At 36.1% G+C, this 26,159-nt stretch overlaps 1 protein-coding gene across 3 annotated transcripts in view; it reads right to left on the minus strand.

Moving 5' to 3' along the window:
* Window positions 1-26,159, minus strand: part of LOC122799310 (period circadian protein homolog 1-like) — a 439,191-nt gene that overhangs the window by 126,176 nt on the left and 286,856 nt on the right. For 2 of the 3 annotated variants that reach the window (XM_044068277.1, XM_044068276.1), the window contains exons 17-18: window positions 14,803-14,997; window positions 4,806-5,066 (exon numbers count right to left, since the gene is read on the minus strand). In XM_044068277.1, the coding sequence (XP_043924212.1) occupies window positions 4,806-5,066; window positions 14,803-14,997 (456 nt within the window). The remainder of the gene's footprint in view (window positions 1-4,805; window positions 5,067-14,802; window positions 14,998-26,159) is intronic. The other variant, XM_044068278.1, reaches the window with a different exon arrangement.

Below are 26,159 nucleotides of genomic sequence, written 5' to 3' on the forward strand. Positions count from 1 at the left end.
ACTTCTAGGCGTCAAATATTACTTGTTCTTATTAGAATTAATAATTTTAAAATCATGCTACATACAACATATAGCAATATTTCATCTTAAACCTTAATAGCAAACACAACTGTGTTGATATTTGACCTCTGTTTAGTGCAAGCAAAGCAATATTAATTGCTCTTCATATAATATTTATTTAAATTTTCATAATTTCATGTTTATCTAAATTTTGCAACACCCAAGTACAACAGATAAAACTGCTTAGCCTCATATGAAAGCTCTCAGATGGATGAGCAAAATGCTACTAACAGTATGTATGTAACTTTAGTGGTTGCTGAGATATTGTAAGTTATTTACAAAATATTACAAATATAATAGTCACTATGTTTACTGTGACTTATAAAATCCAGTTTAAAACCTACAGATTAAAGACTACTAAAACTATAAAAATACTTTGTGCTGAAGAGTTTGCCATTTACACTTCTTTAGTAACACCCACGGTTCCAGAGATATGAACATTTGTTTGAAATGTCTGGACATAATTTGATTTTATCAAAAACTTAGGCTCAACCCATTGGAAGTTACAGTGCAAAATTCAAGAGCTCCATTGGAGGAATGAGTTAAATCCATCCATCCATCATCCCTTTTTCCCATTTTTTTGCACATGGGAATGGGATGACAATCATCCGCACCCAAGGTTTACGCCACCAGGTGGCTAGCCCTGCCACTGTAGTTCTTCCACACCACAGTCACACACACAAATTCACACCTATGGTCAATTTACAGTGTCCAATCCACCTACTGCAAATCTTTTGGAATGTAGAGGAAACAAGAGTGCCCAGAGGAAACCCACCTGAACACAGGGAGGGGATGCAGGCTCCACACAGAAGGCACCTACCCAAGAATTGAACCAGGGAAGCTCTTGCTGTGAGGTGATACTGCTATCCACTGTGCCAGCCTTGAAAGTGAATGGAGTGATTCTAAATCAATACATTTATAAGATGAAAAGTACAATAGGCTGTAGCATAGGTTATTACTATTCTTATTTATGTATTTAATTGTTTATTTAGTCAGGCCAGTAGGAAACCAACTCCAACTTGTCTGCAGTAAAATTATTAAAAAATCAAATGCTATAGTTCATCCTCCTCAAAGAGGAGCCTACATGTCCATGCTGTTTTTTTACCATGTTCCCCTATATTTTCCAGTATCAGTACAATGAATGCTTTATTGCACTGATATGAGAAGATCAAAGTAACATTTTATTTATTTATTTATTTATTTTACATTTGTTGACCGGGATAGTCCGACTGGATACGTGTCATTTTCAGCAGAGGCCCGGGGAGAAAAGCTCCAAGATAATAATACACATTGAACATTTAGTAAATGCTAGTAATGCTAAAATAAACAAATAGATAAAATAAAACAACAGATTTCTGTAAAACTGATTGGGAAGCACCTGTTATATAAGCCATTTGGAAAGCCTGAAAAGAGATTTGACAGTAAGACATAAGGATAGCAGAGATTTATTCGTCTACCCTGGTTCCTGAATTGTACTCAGGCTATCTTTTTCCTTTAGCTCCTGCTTTGTTACTGTTTTGTCAAATATGAAATCATCAAATGAACCTTCTGGTAGGACTGTCCAAGGTCCAGTCAAGGAAAAAGTAGATTGGGTTACAATATCTCTCTGTCATATCATGAAACTTAAATGAGTAAACCTTATAAAACTAAAATGAAAGTCTTGGAAGCTAGCAGCGACAGTTGAGTGAAATGCAAAATCCTGAAATAATACTGGATGTGTACATGAAACAAATGTAAACGTTTAAGAAATGCATCAGATGAAAGTCAATCAGCAACAGTTTTCAGGGGCAAACTTCCTACAGCAAGTATGGTGGATGTACCCCAATGTTAACCCCTACATATATATATATATATATATATATATATATATATATATATATATATATATATATATATATATATCTATTCTAAAATCAGGGTTGCACAAACCTGGGAATAATAAAACCAGTCATGTATATACAGTGATATCTCTGTATAATTTTTTTATTGAATAATTCTGAGCTATGTTTGAACAAAGACTTTGCTGCAAGAAAAATACTTGCCATTAGTCATATGTTATTTAAAACACAGTAGATATCTCATAAAGGATGTCTTTTCATCCAATTTCTCTAACAGCACATGTTTATTATTAGTTCAGCTATATCCCTGTAGTACAATTTAATGTTCTACATAGAGTGTTTTTGCTCCAGAATGGTCCAGGCTGAACAGTAGTGCAAGAGAGTATGGTTTGTCTTTACAAATATGAAGCAGACCTCACAGCAACATAGATTCAGTATAACTCATCACCCATCTATATCAGAGGCCACAGTAACATGGATTCAGCATAATTCATTGCTTGGCTGCATCACAGGTCATTGTGATGCAGATTCAGCATCACTTATCACCGGCCTGTATCAAAGCTCATCATGGCACAGATTTGTCATAATTCATTACTGATCTGCATCAGAGCTCAGATTCACCATCACTTATAAGCAATCTGCATCAGAGCTCACAGAAACATAGATTCGGTATCACTCACCACCACTCAGCATCAGAGCTCACAGTAACAGAGTCACTATTACTAATTACCAATATGCACCAGAGTTCACAGCAACACATATTCACCATCAGTTATTATCAATCGCCATCAGAGCTCAAATTAACACAGATTTACCATCACTCATCACTGAACTGCATCAGAGCTCACAATAACACAGATTCACCATCGCTCATCACCAGTCTGTATTAGAGCTCACAGTAACACATATTCAGCCTCAGTCATCACCGATATGCATCAATGGTTACAGTAATGTAGATTCATCATCACTCATTACTAATCTGCATCAGAACTCACAGTGACACATCTTCACTATCACTTATCACCAAGCTGTATCAGAGCTCAGAGTAACAGATTCACCATCACAAATCAACAACCTGCACCAGATCTCATAGCTACACAGATTCAGCAAAACCAGTTCTATAATGACATGGTGTGCAAAATGCAAGACTGTGAAACCAGAGTACATAGGAAGAACCTGGGATGCTGAATGTTCTGTTAAAGAACATTCCAGAAAGTGTTTGCTGGCCTTAGAAATGTATAGCTAGAGGAGTCTTATTCTAATCTAGAATTATAGTTAATGTTATCACTCTGCTGCAACTGGAAAATTAAACCATTCATGCTTTATTATCATGGAAGTTCTTTAAGGCAAAGAAATTAGCACATACATATTACAGTATACCAATAGCTATTTAGAGGACATTAAATTTAGAGTCAGTTACCTTCTCTTTTTCTTTTTTCAGTTTTGTGACAAATTTATTAAAAGCTACAGAGTCCTTGTTTAGTAGAAAAAGGTACTGTAGGTCAAGAGCTTTAAACACAGATTATTTAATTGCTTTTTTTTCCATTTTCAATGCAAAGAAACCATGTTATAGCTGAACTCTTTAGTAATTTTGCTGCATAAATACCTAATTTGCAGATTTCTTATATCTGTGTCACTTTTTATAAGGAAGCAGTGTACCTCTGTTGACAAAACTTTACATTTATTCATTCAGTTTTTGTTTATACTCTAATTTTTTCTTACTCCATTATCATTCTGTACAATTTTTATTCAATAAAGATTGACAGCATGGCGTATGAAATAATTTTCTTAGTAGGAATATATACTTTAAATGTGAATGATATTCAGTTATTTTCTAAGAGGGCAAGATTAATAGCTTGTATTAGGAAGATGCTGATGTCAACAACAATTTTGCAGGACATGCATTTACTGTAAACAGAAGTTGCAACATTTTGTAAAAATACTCTGTCTTCTTCATGGAGACATGCGTGAATGGGCATACCTTCGTTGAAGGTTGTGCGTCAGGGTTGGTAACTCAGCCCGTAAAAATCAACTACCAATCATTAGCGGACCGGAATTCTGCTGTGGCAACCCCTAACCGGGAAAAGCCGAAAGAGACAACAACAACAACAACTCTTGTACCCTGGATGTTTAAAAAATTCCTGATACACATATTAAAGCTTGGGTTTTGATAGTGACAGAATTTAATAACTCTTGTGGCAAATGTGAAATAATTCCCACAATGAAAGAAATGAATGAAGTAAGGTACTTGCCAGCATCTGTAGTTTATTCAGTACCATAAAAACTAGCATTCTTCAGATAGGGCTTATTCACTAAAAAACATGTTTCTATATATTTCTATGCAATGCTGCATTCTCAGTTCTTGGAATATGCAGGTCTTGCATGCACTGATTTTTGATATAAATAGACAGAGGATTCTGCTTGTTTATTTTTTTGTTATCCTCCTCTGTAGTACCTTACACTTCATCAGTGGTACTACCCAGTCAGCACCGACAATTTAATTTATACTCATAATGCATTTACATGCTTATTTGTTTGTAAAGATAAATACACACATACATACACACACACACACACACACACACACACACATATATATATATTTACATATATATATATATATATATATATATATATATATATATATATATATATAGATATACGTATATAGATAGATATGCATGCAGTCATGCATTTTCATTTTCAGTTTATCATTTCAAGATAGGCAATTAGTTGAGATTCATACTGCCATTTATAATCACTGCCAGTATCACTATGAAATAAATTAAGACTAAAATATAACAACAAATTAAGGCTTTTAAAACAAATGACTGAATACTAGTAAAGCTCACAATCAAAACCAAATATTTAACAGGCAATGATAAAGACATGTTTACTATTTCATACCTTTGTAAGGACAATACCCTTTCTGTCTGAGTTCTGTTCGACATGAGCCAGTAGGTGAGCTAAACAGATGAAACTTGTTGAAGTCTTTGAAATGATTCAAGAATGCTTGTTCTTCCCTGTGAGTATGAGCTGATAATACTTCTTTTGTTAGGCCCACCTTCTTGTAAGAATCTTTATCTTGAGTCAAATTCACACCTGAATCAGATACTGTCTGTTGAACAGGAACTGCATGGTTATTTCCTTCTTCTGTCATTGCAACACCTTATGAAAGCAATTTAGAAATACATTCATTTAAGTTTCAAAGAATACAATCAAACATTAACAACATTCTTCAAAATTAATACCTTGTCAAAGACTATGTACTGATGTTAATTAATATACATTAGCTAGCTATTCCCTAGCAACATATATATCACTCTAAAATCCTGTACTCAGATTTAATGCTTTTGTATAACATACACAGTGGTGGATTATAACAGGGGTGAAACATGTTGTTGCCCACAGCTTTAGGGGGTACATGACCAACCAACAGAACAAGCATGACACTGCAGATAATACTAAAAATGTATTTTCCTAATCCTTCCCAAAAGTAGCATACAATACACTGATTACATTTGTCCTATCACAAGAGGTTCCAGCCCTAGACGTAGAAGCACAGTACGCACTCTCCACAGAGCATGCTGGATTTCACATACAAGAGATACAAAGGATTAAACTTAGATGGATCCACATGGAGATCTCTCTTCTCAAAATAGGAATGGTGTGTGTACAACTCCCTAGTTACAGGGCACTGTCTAGTTAAGTGACTTGTTCAGAGCAATAGGTAGATAGAATCAAACCTTGCCCCTTAGTTTCAGGGGCTGGAGCCCTTAATCCTCCACACCAAGTACCAGACGTCCTCAGTCAATTATTTGACAATTACAGTCAGTCAATGTCAAATTAAAGTTTCATAGCTTTAGTGGTTCACAAAATGCATGCTGATGCAAAAGCTAGTGTTCTGTTAACTTTTTAATTGATTTATGCTAAGTCTGCTCTGTTCTGTCTCCAAATGTGCAGAGCATCTCTAGTTTAGCTACATATTTCTGCCCTGTCCTGGGGTAAGTCCTTTAACCAAACAGTGCTTTGGAACAACTGGAAATATGGGCAGGACCAGAGATGGTGTAAAGGACGGGAACTGAATGTAGCAAACAAGAACATCATCACATGAGCAATGTTCTTTGGATGTGATCTTTGGTTTCCTTGTTTTATTGAATGTTGACAATGCATTTATTATCTAGTAGTGAATAATTTGGACAGCATGAAATGTATGAGTTTAATGGTAGTATTTTAACTATGGATACCTTTTTAATTTAGCTTGTTTTTTGCAGACACACAGGTATGGAATGCACTGTGGGCTACAACAGTTTGTCTAACCCTTAGTGCAGATCAGTAAGGTAAGAGCTGTTAAAGAACCACTTCCTGTAGTATATGGTTTGATTTCTTCAGCCTTCATTTGCCTTCTGTGACTCTGGCCACGTTACTTTACCAGGCAGTACTTATGGGCTGCAAATGCATTATATATGTGTCTTCTGAATTCCTGTACCCTTTACATAGCTGATAATTACTACTTCACTATATGCTATTTGAGTATGAATCCCAGCACATCTCTTGTAGTCCAATGGTTTGCTAGATGCATTTTCACTAAATGTGAACTTCAAGGGATGAAAAGTTTACTATTTTTAATGTTGTATCTGTTTTCAATGTGAGAGTATTTTCTTTTGTTTAGACAATGGCTGTCAGTGTTTTTTTTCAGTAAAATTTAAAATGAATGTTTTTAAATGAAATCCAAATCTCTGTGATAATTGTAAAAGTAAAAAAGAAAATAATATGTGCACTGACAGCTTTGAATAGTGCTTATGGCAATTGGAGAGGGATAGCCAAGTAATGGGTATTGTTATGGTTGTAGGTAGCCTGATTCATTGCCCTGCTTAGAAGCCCATTTGCCCACAGTCCATTTCTGTTGACTCTGGATGTACATAGTGCAACAATATAGCTTTATCAGGCATTAAGAAGACCATACCTGTACTAATAGCTATTCTTGATGACAGAGAAGACATAGGGTGGTCAAACATGAGATGTTGGCGACCTACAAGCATTTATCCCCCCCCCCTCTAAAGTATGTCGTCTACAGTAATACTTTTGATCTTTGTATGACTTGTAGGTTATTGAACAAAAGCTGCTGCTTTAATTGTTTTGATTTATTCATTGCACTAAAGAATAAATTAATTCATTACTGGGTCAGTGTTATACAATATAGCCTAAACATGTTGCATTGTAGTAATATATTTTTGTAGTACCTTCTTTAGAGCCTCCAACAAAGAGATTGACATTTATTTGGTCATATAGTCTGCATTATTTGGAGCGATAATCAAAACCATCTGATCTTCAGCATCCATTATGTAAACATTGTTGCATATTACTGTAATACAATCTTCTCTAGAAGATTGGATTGTAATGTAGTTCTGCATTTAGTTAAAACTGTTTCTCTGGTAGTTAGTGCAGAAGGCAAAAGCCCTGACTTATTAATGAGATACTTCCTGTGGCAAGGGTGCATGGTTAGAATTCTTCCAAATTCAATTACCTGCTGTGAGACACTAGGAAAGTTTCTTAACCATACAATCTTTTGGAGCAATTGGGAATTTGGGTTAGGCTCCTTAATGGACTCCTGGACAGCATGCCTAGAAACTATAAACTTGTTGTTGCTGTATGCCAGCCATTCCTTATTCCACAGCTAATCTAATTCAGAAAATGTTGTAGCAATAACACCAGCACACCATTTTTTAATGCAACATAGGTATTCATCTGCATTTGTAGATGGAGAACTTTAATGCAATGTTTGTCAACAGCATATTCCATCAGTCAGTTTTAAAGTCCCATCTAAGCTACCTTTTCCTTGGAAGACCTCAGGGTAAATTATAAAAAAGTATTTGTGAAATATAGCCATTGACAGAAGAGTCACTGTGGAAGAAAGTTGCAAAAAGTCAATGTTTGCTGAAACAAAATTTTACTGATATCTCCTTTGCAGTGTTTCCAATCAGACAAATTACTGTTGAAAACTTCATACATTATCTTCCCCAGCACCCAGTGGGTGCAAGGTGAATGACCATAAATAATGTGCCAACTCCTCACTGGATGCACTTATACACTCTTTCATATCTACAATCAATTTTACAAATCACTAATACATGTATAATATCTTTGGGATGTAGTAGGCAACCAAGAACCCAATAAAAACTCATATAAGCACAGAAGAGATGTGCAGACTCTTTACATAAGGTAACCATCTGAGAACTAAACTAGGCAGCAAAGCACTATGTGACAGCAATGTTAACCACAGTACCGCTGTGCTGCCTTGCAAAAAAACAGTCTGAAGAAAAGGAAAGGAAGAAAAATAGGGGCATTATTTGAACTTGTAGAACTTTACGATTCACATTAAATAGAGGTAAAATGATTTAAAAAACAACAATCAGTGATGAAGACACACAGGGATAATAAATAACATGAATAAGCATTATTTCACAAAGAGATTGGCTGATTAAGGAAATGTCCGATTTTTAGTATAATCAGTCATATGAGTGTACTCAGACGTCTAACAAAGAACTAACTTCTCACAATCACCACCCATTTAACAAGAACAGTGAGCAGTGGATGTGGAGTTTATCTAAAAATAGGAATTTATCATCCTCTCCATATAAATAAAACACACATTTTCTGTGGGAAACAAAGACACCTGCACCACCTTATAGAGGTTGTTCCCTTTGCATTCTCTGGATTGTTCTACTTTTTATTCATCCTCCACAAAATATGTTTTCAACTCCAAGGCTTCTCTGCTGTTCTCAGCAAACTGAATCTCCCCAACAGCAAAAACATTCCCTGAAGTTTGCTGCCTTAATGGCACGGGATAGAATTTTTGACACATCATTTTCAGACACACCAGTGGCCACCCAGTAGGTAAAATGCCCAGCAGGCCATATTTATTTATTTATTTATTGTTTTTGATTACCAGGAAAGTCTAACTGGACATTAAAATCCCTTTCCATTGGAAACTTGGGAGAAAAGCTCCAAATGATAAATATATACACATAAGATACGTACAATATTCAAAGATAGCAATCATCTCTGCTAAGCCAAAAGGAGTAATACAAAATTTAGATTTACATATAAAGTACAGGGTTGCATTCACACTGTAATGTACAGTATGCAGAGTTTCATTCGCATTACATTATACTACTGGCAGTGATGGATGTATAAGCACAAACCACTCATATTCAAGAAATGAGAACAATACAGTAATACAAAAAATATACATGGTTGCATTTGAGTTGCAATATACAGAGGTTTTCTCATTAGAACAAATAACAGTGGTATTAATACTGTATATTGAAATTAATATCAATTAATGATATTAATATTGCATGCTGTAATTCTCATAACAAGTAACATTGGTGTTAATACTGTGTATTAATATTAATATCAATATCAATATTAATATTACTATTAATATTAATATTGTAAGTTGTTTTTTGACAGATGGAGTCAAAAACATAGAAGGATGGGAACCCTAAATCATGCTTTGGAATTTCTACCGTTTGATCATAAGCATCTCACCAAATGCAATCTCTAGTATCCTGTTTCCTTAAAGTGATTGGCCCCAGTATCAAAGTTTGCTTTCTCCCTAGTAGGATGATTAGAAAACCACAGGGTAAATTATAAAATGTATTTGTGTTTAGAAGAAAATAATGTAAAAGACTTGCTTGCTTTAATAGAGAGAGACTGACATACTAAGATCAATGAAATAAATAGACTATAAAAAGTCATAAAGCTCAGAGTTAGAACTTTGATAAAAAAATGAACACAGTAATTAGGACTTTTCATAGAAATTCAAGTGATATAACAGAAGTAAATAAGACATATTATCGTGCAGCTAAATTAATAACAGATAAAGTCTTACCATAAAAACAAAGGGCAGTAAGGGAAAGGAAGGGGAGAAATCAAATTAAATTGTGGAAGCATCAAATAAAGAAAACTATAAAGATTTAAGTATCACTGTTATAAGATTACAGAAGATGGAACACATCTACAGAAAAACTCAAAAAGATAGACATGATAAAAGCAATGCAAACAGATCACGCTTTATCATGCACTATCGTAAATAATAAACTAAAAATATCAACACATACAAAAAAAAAATGTAGAGGATATCCAGATAAATATAAAGAAAAAGTACAAAATAAGCAATTTGTTGATAACCCAAAAAAGTTTTATAGAGACTTGGGAAACAAGGTAAAAGAAATTGGAAAACCACCCAAAAAAGAAGAAACATGTACATTTTGGAGAAATATTGATGAATATCCCGTGGAACTTAAAAAAGATGCTGAATGGATAGAAGTAGTAAAAGAAAGAATAAAAAGTTCAAATGTACAGGATATGAAATGGGATGAAGTAATGGCCAAAGAAATTGAAACAAAGTTAAGAAAAACTCCTAACTGGAAAATCCCAGGCCCAGATGCAGTACCTAACTTCTGGCTAAAAGTATTAGCATCTTTACGTGAAGATTTAGCCATGAATAAGAACTATTTATTTGCACACCCTGATCAGACATCAACCTGGTTAACAACAGGAAAAACAATACTCTACTTAAGAGTGAATCTGAAAGCCATCCAGTAACTTGCCTTCCAACGACATATAAACTATAAACTAGAATTGATGCTGACAAAGTTTATAGTCATTTAGAAGAAAACTCAATTATGGCAATATAACAAAAGGGTAACAAAAGAATGTCATATAGAACAAAGTGTTATTTTTGTTAAATAAAGTCATAATGGAGAACTGTAAAAAGGCAAAGAATCTAAGCATGGCATGGATAGACTACAAAAAAGCATTTGACAGTATCCCACATTCATGGATAAAAGTGTGCTTAAAAATGCATAAGATACACCCTGTGATACGTCTCTACTCCAGGCCAGCAATCACTGACTCCGGTAAGGGAAGGTCACAAAGAGCAAAGATGGATTCACAGAGTATTTTCAGATGCAGCTCCCTGCACCAAGCACAATTTCCCTTAAGAGCACACAGGCAGCACACTCCAGACCTGGGGATGAACACTCCTACCCTCTCCAGACCCACACAAAACTCCACTGACCACTTTGAAGTCCCTTTTCCCAGTAGCTGGCACACACACTTGGATACTTGAGTTTCACATACACATACATGCCTGGGAAAAGCTGGCACAGATTTACAAGCTGTGCCCCTTTTTGCCCAGACTCTGAGGTAATCATGCTGCCACCAGTCAGCTACCTAATGGTCTTACAAAGGGTACCCAATTATACTGTGTAAAATTAATACTAATACAAATGGTAGGGTGTGACCAAAGCAGCAAGGCTTTCAGGAGTGGTCACAGTGTCACTAAAACAAGCACAACTACTCTCAAGATGTTAAAAGTATCCTCTAAAAGACCAGCCACAAACAATGAAAGGTATAAAAGTATTTAATAATAAATAATAAAATAGAAAACATGAGCATACTGAATATCTAGTTACAATAAACACCAACGTTTCAATCACAGGAGATATAAAAAAATAACACAGTTGAAAAGATTCACACAGATGCAGAAAAACAATACTTAACTAATCTCACTATATTTTCCTGACTGACTAAACAATTACTGTTGCCTAGTTACTTACTACAGCAAGGCAAGATGATAAGTGCTGAGTTGCTTACTACAGCAATGCAAGATGAGGTGTGAGGTTGTGTGAGATATTTGTGAGAGATCTTTCTTGTTAGGTTCTAAAGTGCTACTATGAGAGTTCTGGCATATATCTCAGTAATATCTGAAAAAAAAATTTCAGTGCTTGTTATAGAATGGCATCACATCTGGTCACCTGACTCTGATACAATACACATCCATCGCTTTGCTAAGAATTGTTGTAGCATCTGAAAATTATAAAACAATTTCAAAAACTACCACCCTTCCAGGGTATCGATTAGTTCACCCTAAGGACAATACTGTAATATTCCTAGTCCTGTTTTTTCTCAGACATTTTTGTCTCTTGCTGTAATCAGACCTGAAAGATAAAATCTTTGTGACCTAAACCAACCCATTTAATTTTCAACCTATTTTTTAAAATTAAATGGGCTGATTATAACCTCTTCCATTTGAGAATTCTATGTTAAAACATATACATTTAATCAGTTATAATAATACTATCTGACATACATATATATCTCTTTTTCTGTCCAACAGGACCCACTGTTGATGCATTTTTGACATAAGCAACTTTACAAATAAATTTTAACACAAGCATCTGTAAAAATCAGTGTGATAGTCAATGAAATAAAATTATTTACAAAACTCCAGCTAGCTATGCTGGCATATGTTAGAGATGCACTGCCCTACTCTCCCTGACACAGATGGGACTACTTCATATCATCACACCCTACACTGATTGATAATATTACAGTGACCATGAAACAACGGCAAACCAGTTTGTAATTAAACCATGATAAAGGACAATTTATTATTCCAGGGATAAAAATTCAAAGGGCGATATTCCAAGGTGACTCTTTGTCACCGCTGTTCTTTTGTCTTGCCTTTAACCCCATTAAGCTGTCTATTTAATAGATTAGGTCATGTCTACAATTTGACTTCCAGAAAACAACAAATTGTAAAGACTTCTCATCTTCTATTTATGGATGATTAAAACTGTATAGTTCATTATATGAGGAACCAAAAGCACAACTGCAAGTGGTCAATACTTTTTCAGATGATATAAGAATGTCATTTGGTCTTGATAAATGTGCAGAAGCAACCTTCAAAGCAGGAAATCTGCAGTACCTAGAAAACATCAGCCTGGGACAGGAATGTGATATAAAAGATCTTGAGCAAGAGGGAATGTACAAGCATTTGGGAATTGATGAAGGGTCAACAATAAAACATGAACAAATGTGAATAAAGCTTAGTACGGAATATTTTAAAAGACTAAATTAATACTGAAAACAGCACTGACATCTAGGAACAAAGTCCAAGCTATAAACCAATTTCCTCTTCCTATCCTAACTTACAGTTTTGGAGTGACTTACTGGCCCCAGAAGGTGTTGGATCGGTTGGATAGGAAAACAAGAAAGATGCTTCATGCCCATCAAATGATTTATAAAAATCAGTTTATACCAAGACTATATATTCCCTGTTCTGAAGGAATTATCCTCCTAGAAATTGATTACATGTATATATCTGTAATCATAGGACTGCACACATATCTGCTGACCTCAAAAGGCCCAAATGTAGTGAGCGTTTAAAACATGAGGAGAATAAGTCTACGATGACTTCCCTGCTTAGTTTAGCAGAAGCATATTGGTGTCAAGTGGGACAAGAAATCAACCCAGAAATAGATAAAAATCAGGCAGCACCTGAATGTGCCAAAAAACAAAAGAAAGAGTATAAGGTGAAAGATCAGGTGGGAAGGCAAGACGTGGAAAATGCATAAATATAGCTGTAAGTATAAAAACTCTTGGAACAACCTCGTGTTGATCAGGATCAAATGCATGATGCTTAAGGAGAGGTGAATTTAAACCAAAAGATTTAATGATTATTTAAACTGTCCAACTACAAGCTAGAACTTGTTCATGACAGGATATAGAGACATTTGATAAGAAGATTCTAGTTCTATATTTGCTTGGGGCACTGGATAGAAGGGTAGGCACAAGAAACAGCCATTTTTAGTATTTTTTTAAAAAAGATATGAGATCACAGGAGATCCATCTGATGTAACCTTTTAGCATCTTCACAGATGGCACCAAGAAGCACCTTTTGTGAAGACTTATAGCTGATGGCAAAACCAAAGGAGACATTTGGTCATGCATTTCCATAGCTCATGCCTTCAAAAGCATTAAGAAGACTCTGAGGGATGAATATGGAGGTCATCGACATCAGAAACTCTTAAATAAAACATTATAATGGTTTGCACAATGACATCATTTTGCAACATTCTTACTGATATCATCAGGATCATAATGATGCCAATGTAGTTCAGCAAAACTGGTTGGTGTATCTAATTATTGCTGAGGAAAAATAGCATGAGTTCTACAATGACATACTGATGGTGATGACATTTGTTACATGGTTAGCATATCATTTGTTGCATGGTTAGCATATAAGAAGTGTCCATGTGTCCCACCTTCCTAATCCTTTGTCCCACAATGCATCTGCACATTTGATGTTATGCTTTCTCATCAGCATACACATCTGTACACTGGACCATGGTGCATATGAAAGAATTATCTAGGAGTGGTACATAATATGAAATTGTATTGTATAGGCTGCACCTAGTACCGAAGCAAACCATTTGCTCACTCACACAAAAATTAGTAATAAATGTCTGTCTGATGAATGCAGAAACAACTACATGATTTGTGCAAATATTTATGTAAATACAAGTAAGATATTGATCTGATTTGTTTTGTGGTTCCTTCCCCCATTAATCACTGGAATCAGACTGAATGCTATCAAATGTTTTTTCTTCTATTTTTTCTCTTGTATTTATAGTCCTATCAGTTGTCAGTCCAATAAACAAGTAAAAGACTATCCCTGCAGTCACTTCTCTCCTGTACATAACCACAATAAGAACACAGTAGAATACAACAGTTGGCAACTGGCAATGTCCAGTCTACACATAACAAAAGTAAGCAAATGGTCCATTTTTCTGAATGGACAGGCATGTCTTATTGCTTCTTGAGACATAATGTATGCCTTACTGGAATGATATATGTTGCTGCAAGAATGTCTTTGAAGATGTAAATGTTGATAATCATCAAGTTCTTTGAACTCCTATAAACTATCACCCAGTGTTAAGAAATCAATATTTAAAACAAATGCAGATTTCTACTGATAGAAATTAGGCCAAAACAACTGATCAGTCATAAAGTCAAAAGATTTAAAACCTGTATAGATCTTATTCCATACCCAACTCTGGCAGTTTCTTGTCTCCTACGTGGACAATAGTGCTGCTGAAGCTACACTGGCTGGTGACAGAGGCTACACTCTCAGTTTTCCTGGGCAGGGCCAGCGGAGTAAGAGATGCACCCATGATCATGGCTGGAGTACCAGACTTCATCTGCTCAGGACCATCTTCATTTATGTGCTTTTCCTGTGTTGTGTCTGTCACAACAAATAAATAATAATAATAATTAGGATTTAGGGTCTCAGACTAAAAGACAGCAGAGCTGATTGAGATGTCTTCCATCACTGAAGCAGAATCAATTATTGAATGACATCTTATGAACCTTTAACTTTTTTGTTAAAGTTTATATTGCATTCAAATGTCAGTTCAATAACAATCACACATAAGCCACAGAACTTACTTCAGAATTAAGATGTGTGAGATTTTACAACTAGTTGACAATATCAGTACTTAATTCAAAAGCTTTATGTCTTTGTTTGCTTTACATGTCAGTCAAGTTTAATGAAAAAAGTAGTTTCACAATCAAACTAGAAATAGAACTTCCATCATCATGCACTTCCATGCACTTCAGTCCCTCATATCAGAGTCTTTATCACCTGAATTAACCTTCTAGTATGCCAGGAAGCACTGCTGAATGGAATCAGTACAGCAGCCAACCCACTGCTGTCTGTGCTTTACATTTTCTATTTTGTATCATGTCATCTTGGAGAAAACAAATTTGTGGTTAGTACTTATGTGCCCAGATCCTGCATATGAAAACTAAGACAAAGAAAGCCATATAACATGTTATACAATGTCCATTACTGCCGCATGTTAACAGTTAGTGGCACTGGTTTGTACTTAGTATGATGGCATTAATTTCAAGACTGACGCATTTTGATCAAAGCTCCAAATGTTGAGAAAATTTTGAGTAAAAGGCATGTAACCCTGAAGTCATGTGAAATCTGTTAATGTTACAATTTAGGTCTGATGATCATTGATTTGTTTGTCATGAGGGATCTTTTTAATTAGATACCTGATATGCGTTTGCAGCAAGAAACCATTAAGCTGGAAAACTACAGTACAGATTTCAGTTTTCCCAAATTACATATAGATGCTCACAAGTTTTCAGCACATGAAAACAGCCTGACATATATAGCATTTGTATCAGCCTTCCTTGAATTTATACTGCATTTTGTGTATGTGTGTGGGGGGGGGTCTTTCTTTATACATTTAAATTATTTATTTTATTTGCATCTGTTAGAAGGGGTAGAACACTGTCCCTCCTGGACTTTCTTTTCAGAATCAGACCAAAATCGTTGTCTGGATAAGTGACTTGCTTTAAATCACACAGTAGGCAAATAGAGGCTGAAGGAATCAAAACCTGGACTTCACAATCTTATATGTATCTTTCCAAACTTTAGTCATTTTATAGTACACTGACAGTTCTGATATCTGTTTGATTGCTTATTGCCTTCCATAATTGTATCTGGTGCTGGAAAAATTATATCACATTTTGTTAAATTATTATTATTATGATATGTCCCTTGACATGCTGCAGTGAAAGCATCTGCATGCATTTGGAATCCTTGTTGCAAGGTGTATTTGTCAACCATTCCTCTCTCTCTCTCTCTCTCTCTCTTTTTACTCACTTCTGCATCCTCACATGCTTATTAACTTCTGCTCTCTTTATGTAAAAGTGTTTCCATTTTAAAGTGTATTAATTCCTTGTGATATAGACATATAGCTATATAGCTATCTACTTGTTATATCACTCCACATCTATAGATAAGATATGCTTATGACTTTCAGCTTCTGTTAATGTTATTATGTGAAGCAGCTATTAACCATTCTTCTATCCCTTCTTTCTATAATATTTCAGATTATCAATTAAAGGGACAGTCACAGAGATTTTTTTTGTTTTGATTCTGGTCTTTGTTTAAATTTTCAGTCTGGCTTTCTGAACATGTCCCAGCTTTTGCCGCAGGGGTTTGGTGAGGAATGCTTACAGGAAGTTTCAATGGTCTTAGTCAAGTCCCATCTCAAATTGCAACAGCTCTCATTGTATCAGTCATTAGTTTCACCTGTGTTTTTTATCCTCAGAGAAAAGTAACCTGTCAGGAATTTTATGACCTCAATTGCTACTATCCTGCAGGAAAGCATATGAGCAATGCAAAGTAAACGTTAGTAAACAGAGTTTTTTGTCCATTTCAGTTCGTATTTTATTTTGGGTGGATTTCTGAATGCTAGCTAAGTGCTATGATGTTATGCATGACTGCCACTTGCTCAGTAGAAAGCATCAGAATGATGCAAGTTTCGAACAGTAGTAGAAGCAGTCTTCTTTTTTCTTTTTTTTATACGTTTTCTTTTTTTATTATCTCTGAATACTAGGCAAGTGTAATGGTTTTCTGACCTGCTGTAAAAAAACAAATATGTGACGCAAGCAATAGATTCATTTTAAACTATCAAGTGCAAAATTTACTGTCACAATGGGTGCTGTACAGCATAGAAACCTATGATAGTTATACATACTAATTCTGAGATTTCTTTACCATGGAGTAAGGGGAACACGTCAACAGACTGCTAAGATTTAGTAGGAATTCATTAAACTGTACTCTTTTTACTACACTACTCGCAGTTTCACTATGCAGAATAAATAAAGGAAATAAATAATTGCACACTTAATATAAGCTTTTTGATGAGTTCATTAAAGTAAACACAGAGAGTCTTGCCTAAACACCCCCAACACAAACACACACAAAAAATGTAATAACCTTATTGTTTCCCAGTGATCCGGTGCTGAAAGCTTTCACAGGAACTGAATATTGTTAATTGTGTTCACTAGAGGGAATGAAAACAGGGCTGTATAAAGTAAATTGAAACCAGGAGCAGGGTTAATGATGATGTGGTAAGTGGGTGGTGACAACTGGGAGGTATCAAGACAAGTTTCTTTAGGTCAGAATTTTAGACTCTGGGATTGTTGTCCCTTTAATGACCTGTGCATTCACTGCTTCTGCTTGGGATGCCTCTCTCTCTGCACCGAAGTGACTTGCTAGTCTGTTCAGCTGTCCTCTTACACTGTAGGCTCTCAGATATAACTAAAAATAGACCTCATTTTTTTGAACGCCTTTATCAAATTATCACTTAAGACATAGACAAACCATATTAACATGTTTTTCTATTTATATACATTATACATCACACACCCTTTCTTTCATTGTTAAGTATCATTAGTCCAACATTACATAAATTGCTGAATTCCTGCCTTTCCTTAAACATCACTCCTCCTCCTCCTGAATATTACTCTGCAGGTCATTTCCACAATTTCCACTTATTTCTATGTAATTTACTCCTTCCCTTTTCTAAAGAGCCCTCTTCCAGTTCTTTTATCTCTTTTATAATATTCAGTACTTCAAAGACAGGTGGTTTAGACTTTGCTTTCCATTTTCTAGTAATAGCTTTTTTGGCAGTCAACAGAATTAAACTTAATAAAGTCTTACTATGTCTAGGCAATTCAGATCCTGTGTTCCAGCTAAAAAGTATAATTTCCTCATTTACAGCCATTTACTCACCCAATATTTCTGAGAGAGCACTCTTTAAGGAATTTTAAAAATCTGCCAACTCATTGCACTCTCAAACATATTTTCTCTTGTAAATTGCTTTGACAGTCTCTCTTCCGAAATTTCTCCAGCCTTTTCAGCTTGATTCTTAACAGTTATTATGCAATATTTTATATACCCTACTAATTATCTCTTTTTAAAAACAGATTTTATTCTAGATTCAACTCAAACTCTACTAGAGATGAGCTGGTCTTTCATTTAGAATTCCCCCATCCCTTTCTCTTTGCCTATACTCTGATATTAATCCCTGGTAGAGAAGATAAATCCTAGTCTTCAGTCCAAATGTCTTCTTGACCTTGTACCTTCGCCTCTCTTGTTATTTTCTCCCAGCACCTTGGTTCTTTTGCCAGTTTTCTCTAGTAAATTCCAGCCCTCTCTTGCCAATTTTCTATACCCCCTACTTGCAGTCATCCCTATTGGAAAAATCTCCTTTCTCCATTCTCATGTTGTCTTAATTTTTAGAATACTTTCTGCTACTTTATGAATATAATATTCTGTATGGTTGTAATTATTATCTATAAGAATCTACATCCAAAATCTCACGCTCTGTTTATTTCTACACCTCTTTGAAGTGACTGTCCTTACTTTGCAATCAACATTTATGATCTGTTTAATTTTGTCTACTTTTTGTATTAGAGCTGAGGTATTTACATGAGACAGTCTATTTAGCTAGGCGTAGCCAGCAAAAAAAAAAAAAAAAGAAAAAGAAAAGAAAACATGAAAAAGTAGTGAATGCCCTGAGTTTTTACAGAAGAGATTTATTTTAACTTTCCTCTGATTCGTTCAGAAGACTGTGATTATGGGTCAGAAACATTATAATAAGAAACAATGAAAACAACTAACAATTCTGTAACACTGAAATGTTGTCAGGGATTCAGAAAAAGGTTCAGCCCTGAGCAGTAAGACTGCAGCAAAAAGGACCGTGTAGTATGATTGCAGAAACACACATTAGCTGCAATGAGGAAAGTCTTCATTACTGGCTAATATCCATATCTCTGAATCGCTCAGTAATTACTGCAAATGATAACAGACCCTTTTTTCAGTTGTGCATGGGGTAATCATCTCTAACAGCTGTGGCATCAATTTAACACAGATACCGCCTCATTCATTCCACCATATACATGTATACATCTAAATACACACACACACACACACACACACACACACACACATATATATATATATACACACACACACAGCCGGCTTTAGGCACCAGCGAACCCTGTGGATTACCTTATCTTGATATTTTGTAACGTGTCTGTCAAACCAACAAAAGCTAGTACAGCAAGCTTGTATACTTAATAAACCAGGTGAGTAACAATAACTTTTATTTATTATCTCTTTAAAAATTGAACATAAACCCCTCTAATCCACCTCTCTTATTACTCTTCACTGAAACCAACTCATATTAAATCTCAACTACTGCTTCATCTGTAATCTAAACTTTCTATCCCCTTCTAGAGTCTGACTTTCCTCTCTACTATCCATCTTACTATGCTTTACTTTACATATAGAAAAACACTACTCTCCACGCAATAATTTTTGCACATAATCCTGCTAGGACCTAGCAGCTGTATGTTTTATAAATTTCCTTGCTAAGTTCTCTGACATAATGTTTATGCATTCTGTAAAAGTTCAGTCTACCTAGCTGCCAAGGGCTAGTAACCATTGTCAATATGTACTCTATGATCTTATGACAAATTGCTTATTCTTATGTAAATATGTTTTTTTACCTTTTCTGTACATACTATTGTGTGTTTTGTTTTTGCAACATTTAATCATTGTAACTGTAATTCAATGTAACTGTAATTCCTGGAGCTTTTTTCTCCAGGCCTCCACTGAAAATGGGCTCTTTATTGCCCAGTGGACTAGCACGGTCATCAAACTTAAATAAATAAATAAGTTCAAAGACCTTTAGTTATAGTACCAGTATTTTGTCAGGTAACACACTTTACAATTCCAGTAAATATGTTACCACTGACATAATGCCCCGGCCTAGTTAAACTCTGTTGGTGGACATCCTCTTCACTAAAACTAACAACATAGCCAGCTTTAGGTACCTGCAATATTAGTGGCTGTAGGGGGGGCCCTTAATCATCCTTGACAGTGTGGGGCCCACAAAAGCTGCTGTTGGTTAGGGAAAAATGAGGAGAAAAAAATTTATTTTTCGATTACAGTCTTGAACCTGAACATGACTGTGATATGACCCTGTTAGGATAATGCTGGTAATGAACATAAGCAAAGTAAGCACTAGAGATCAGCAGCCCAGAGTGACTGATCTCAGTGCACATCTTAGAGTTTAGGAAGAGCTGATGCTTCTAATCTGCAGGGATGGCTTCTCTTTCAGGGAGTTTAAAACATACTGACAGAACAATAGATAATGTAACTCTCAATGTTTTTGGGAAAGAATTCTGCTGAGTGCCAAATATAGCATAATAAAGTTTCAATATGAGGAGCATATTTTAAATATTACTCTAATTCACTTAAAAAGTTACTAGAATAACACATTTTGCATCAACATGCATTTTTTAGTCAATAAGAAGTATAAAACCCTCATGACTGAATTTATTGGGACAGTGCAAAATTATGAGGCAAAATCATGGAATATCTGTGAAATCAGGGATAGTGATAGGTATTAATTTACTCCTCAGTTAGGTAAATAAAAATGACTTATCCCTGCTGCTGTTTGATGACTGCTAAACAGCAGTCACTGATCTGGTGTAGCAGTACTAGTGTTGTACAATGTATTCCTGTTTACTGAAGTAAGTACAAAACTAGCATTAGTGTGTGTGTGTGTGTGTGTGTGTGTGTGTGTGTGTGTGTGTGTGTGTGTGTGTGCGCGCGCGTGTGTGTGCGTGTGTGTGTGTGTGCGTGTGTGTGTGTGTGTGTAAGTAAAAAATATCACTGTTTTTTTTCAGTGCACACATCCAATAATGTCAGGACACACACATTATTCTTCTGGGTATCAAAAAATGTAGCTAACAGGTGATTATATGTCAAAAGTAAGACATAAAATATGTCACAGAACATTCAGACACTTAGATCTTCTAGGAATCTGGTGGCCCCCACTCCCCAGACTGTATAAATGGATACAGGGGAGCACCTTAATCATCCTTGACTGCATGGGGGCCCCAAAAAAGCTGTTTTTGGCTGAGGAAAACTGTGGAGAAAAAATGCTTTCAGTTTCTGATTGCACTCTTTAACCTGCATGGGGCTGTGATAACCCTTTTAGGATAAAACTGATAATGGCCTCTGCCCTCAACCAGACACACTCTAAACCATCCCTGATCAGATGTTTGTGTATAGAAATTTACCATAGATTATGTGGAGGGGCTGGGGATTGTGTTGTCATTTTTTCCTTTACTTTTTAACAGGCCTCAGAGGTGTACAAAGAAAGTTACTTTAGCTCCTTTAGGGATAGTCTACTGCCTGGGAGCAGCAAAGTAGAATACATTATTGCAGTCATTATTTTTTTTTTTCAGTTTCTTCACAATCAAACACCTGACATGTATACAGCTGGTTGTCATTGGGGGTTGGGATTGAGGCATGAGTAGGCATGCTATTTTATTCCAAATCTAACACCGGAGGGATACACAGGCATTGTCTCTCTTTTTGGGGGGATTAGGGAGGCAGGCAGTATTCCCAGACAGGAACTGTATATCCTCACAACAACTGGTTTGTTAATTTATTTGAGCTACTATTTTGTCAGCTTTGAAACTTAAGCCTTGGGTACAACTTATATCTACACTAAAAGAACAAATATTTTTGTTACAATTTTTGTTTAGGCCACTTTTGGATTAAAAGGTTGGGAAATGCTCCAAAATGCATCCCAGAGCATCTACAACCCTACGGCTTATGGTGGCACAGGCTTAATTGAGTTATTTCCTAAATGGTTATTACTGTGTTGTCTTGGTCAAAAAAGTATATTGAAAAGATGCAAGGAAAACTAAAGAAGAACAGCAACCCTGAATTTCTTTCCTTAATCATAATTTCTGTTCAAGCCATCATTGTGTGAAGGTTTTGTAAAAAATAAAAAAAAAAACTTAAAAAGCACTTTAGAGCATATACAAAGTTATGCCTTCTTGAAAAAGCTGAAGAAAAAGGTAAAATATGAGAAATGAAAGAAAAAAAAAGTAACGTGCATGGTGTGGGAAGCCCCAACATAGGAAGAAACAGAGGGGAGCTCTGGAGGATGTGTGTGTATTTTTTTTGGTTGAGGGGGTTGAAACAGTAAACAGTGCCCGAGGCTCCATTTCACTTTAGTCCAGCCTGTACATAGAGTTGTTGTAATGTATCATTGTTGCACCTAAATGCCAGTAACTGTGACTGTCCCTTTGTGAGATGGGCCAACACGGTGTGGTATGTAGGCCTGTTGTAATGTAAAATTATTGTAGCTACAGGTCAGTCTGTGTGTACTATTCTTAAAAGCCTGCAGCATGAACTAAAAGGATGGATAGAAGGGGTGATACTGACAGGGTGATACTTAGATTGGAAGTGCCCAGGGGGCGCCCAACTTAACATTTGCTGGGGGCCCCCAAAATGCTAACACAGGCCCTGCACGCAAGCATGGACATGCACACACAAACACAAATACACATATGCATATATACACCCATGCACATGCGCGCATACAACAGAAATGCACATATGCTTAAATACACACATACACAAACACAAGCACACATACACAAATACACACATGCATGTATACACACAAACACACACACATACACACATAAGCACACACACAGGCACACACATATATACACACACGAGCACACACACACACACACACACACACACACACACACACACACACACACACACACACACACACACACACAGACACACACACACACAGACACACACAGACACACACAGACACACACACAAAGATCTACCATACTTCTTACCTGTCACTGAGTTTATAAAATGTATCCATAGTGTCACTGTCCCATGTAATTCACAAATTATTACACACATGCTATAATGTTCAGTAAATGTATATGGATGCAAGGCCCGTTTTTCTATTATTACATGGATTAGAGTAATATGTAAAAAGATTCCCAGTTCCAAGGTATTGACCAGTGCTTGCCCCAGCTTTATGCAGAAGTCTTGAGTTCAGCCTCACCCCTCCATATGTCAAAGGCCTTTACAGTAAGTCAATAATGCCAGGCATTAGAGTTTCATACTTTTTTCTTTCCTTAGCATTAGAGTTCTAGTAACTTTTAAGTAGCTTAGGGTAGTATTAAACAGAGTCTCTGGTGTATAGTCTTTCCTCACCACATGGTGCAAAATGTGTTTCATTATATTTTGATGTGACTTAGTTAATGTTTAAAATTCCCTGATGTCTAGTGTCTTCCCCATCCCCAGTATTGTAAGAATCGATCACTATCACAGGTCATTGCGAGTTTAGAGGTATAGCAGTCAAACCCTAGAAACACATGCACACACACACACACACACACACACACACACACACACACACACACACACACACACACACACACACACACACACACACACACACACACATGAACAGGTCACACAAGGTGAAACACCAAGGAAACATACACAGACACAAATGTACAGTGTACACATGTCCGTATGAAATGGAAGGGCTCATCAGCTCACCTACTGGCATGTTTGCTGACAAAGTAGAAAAGTGATGACTTGAGATGAAATCTACAGGAAGGATGAGTACGCTCTTTACAGAAGATACATCAATTGGAAACTGAACCTAACAATTAACCTGTAAGACAACAATTTTAGCTGTTGCATCTGTGTGCTAGCCATTAAAATCCTTAGCTTGTGACCCATTACAATCATTAGCTTGTTGTTGTTCCCATAATTGATCTGCATAAATCTCCTACAAACTGCTTTGTTCCACATCTCCCAACCAACAATGATACTGAAATTTACATCTCTATGCATTAAAAACTAAGATAATGATTTTTCTACCAAAACATCACAACCTGCATCATCTAAGAACAGAGGCTGCTTTAGATTAATGTGATTACACACCGTTACCATAAAAATAAGAACTAATGCACACAATTCAACTGTCCTTGGAGAAGACTGAACTACAATATTCATTGGAGAGATAACAGTGTGAAATTTGATCTATGTGTCAAAAAAGTTATTACAAAGATCATATGAAGTTTGATAAATTATGTAAAACTAAGGAAATCCTTACAGAGAAAACAAAAATTGTCAGAGCAGATTTCTACCCCCTTCCCTTATATACTGTGCACATCCTCTGATTGGAATTTCATCTTCTCAACAACATAATCCTAAACAGGCCTGTAATACAATCAATATGTCTGCTGCTTACCATCACGGTAAGCCCTGTCATTGTTTATCATAAAGGACTTTTACCTTTTCATATTCAGTCACCACCTAAATATTTTACAGTTATCGTTCAATCATAAACTTTTGTACTCCCCATCTCTGAAATTAAGTAATATAATCACTGGCTAGCATTGACCTGCAAACTCAATGTTTTATTAAGTCATTTAGTTTAAGTCCTAAATCAAAGCTAGCAGCTTTGGATGATTTCTTACTACTATCAGCAAAATCTGAAAGACTATCTGACAGCCTGAGGTGTAATCCTTTAGTTAAACACTTTATGGTCCTACTTAAAGATCATCTATATAAAAGTTGGATGAGCAGTTGTAGAATGAAATAAACTGTGACATCATTGTCTATGCTATGCTCTCTCTAAGACCAAGAACATTGCATCAATGGGCCAGACAATATCCCAGGATACCTTCTTAATAGCATGAAACATGACCTATCAGGGCCTCTGGAATTACTATTTCACTGTAGCCTCCAAACAGGCTTCATACCTCATGAATGGAGAAAGGCAACAATCATCCCTCTGCACAAAAGTGGGCCATCTACAGACCCTGGAAACTACAGACCCATAAGTCTCACTAGTCTTATATGTAAAGCCATGGAAAGAATTATCATGGATATGATCAACAGTGATATAGTAAACCTCCAGACACTGGACTCAACCTAGTTTGGTATTGTCAAGGGCAGATCATGTCTATTCAACCTGGTAGACTTCTTTGAGAAGGTGACCAAAGCAATGGATAAGGGCAAAATCATTCACACTGCCTACCTTGACCTGGCTGAGGCATTTGACACAATACTCCACTCGGGCATTGTTGACAAACTCAAGAGGTTAGGTAAAAGCCCGTATGTCACACGGTGGATAGCCAACTGACTCACAGACAGGACCCAGGAAGTTAGAATTGGGGAGTACACCTTTACAAAGAGATCAATCACAAGTGGAGTCCCTCAGGGATCAGTCCTTGGACCTCTCCTTTTTAGCATTAACTTCTCCAAAGTCAAGGCCAATGTCAGTGGTCTCTGGCTGACTAAATTTACAGATGACTGCAAACTAGGAGCTGTCACTGAATCTCACACTAACACAAATGTTCTCTAGGAGGGGCTGACACAGACAAACAACTGGTATCAGAAACATGGACTAAAATTAAATGCCAAGAAATACATAATGGTATCCTTTGGGAAGTCATCCATCCCTGGTAACTATCATATTGACAACACACCCCTTAGAGATGACCCAGTAGTCAGGGACTTAGGGACACACATAGATAGTAATCTAGCCTTTGATCATCACATGTCTACAGTGGTGAGGAAATTATTCTATGTTCCACAACTTATAAACAAAGGTATGGCATCTAAGTCCAAGGAAGTCATTGTCCCACTGTATTTGGCATTCATCAGACCTA

Source organism: Protopterus annectens, chromosome 4.part0, assembly GCF_019279795.1.
Source record: "Protopterus annectens isolate FY-2018-M chromosome 4.part0, PAN1.0, whole genome shotgun sequence".
Taxonomy (NCBI): Eukaryota; Metazoa; Chordata; order Ceratodontiformes; family Protopteridae; genus Protopterus; species Protopterus annectens.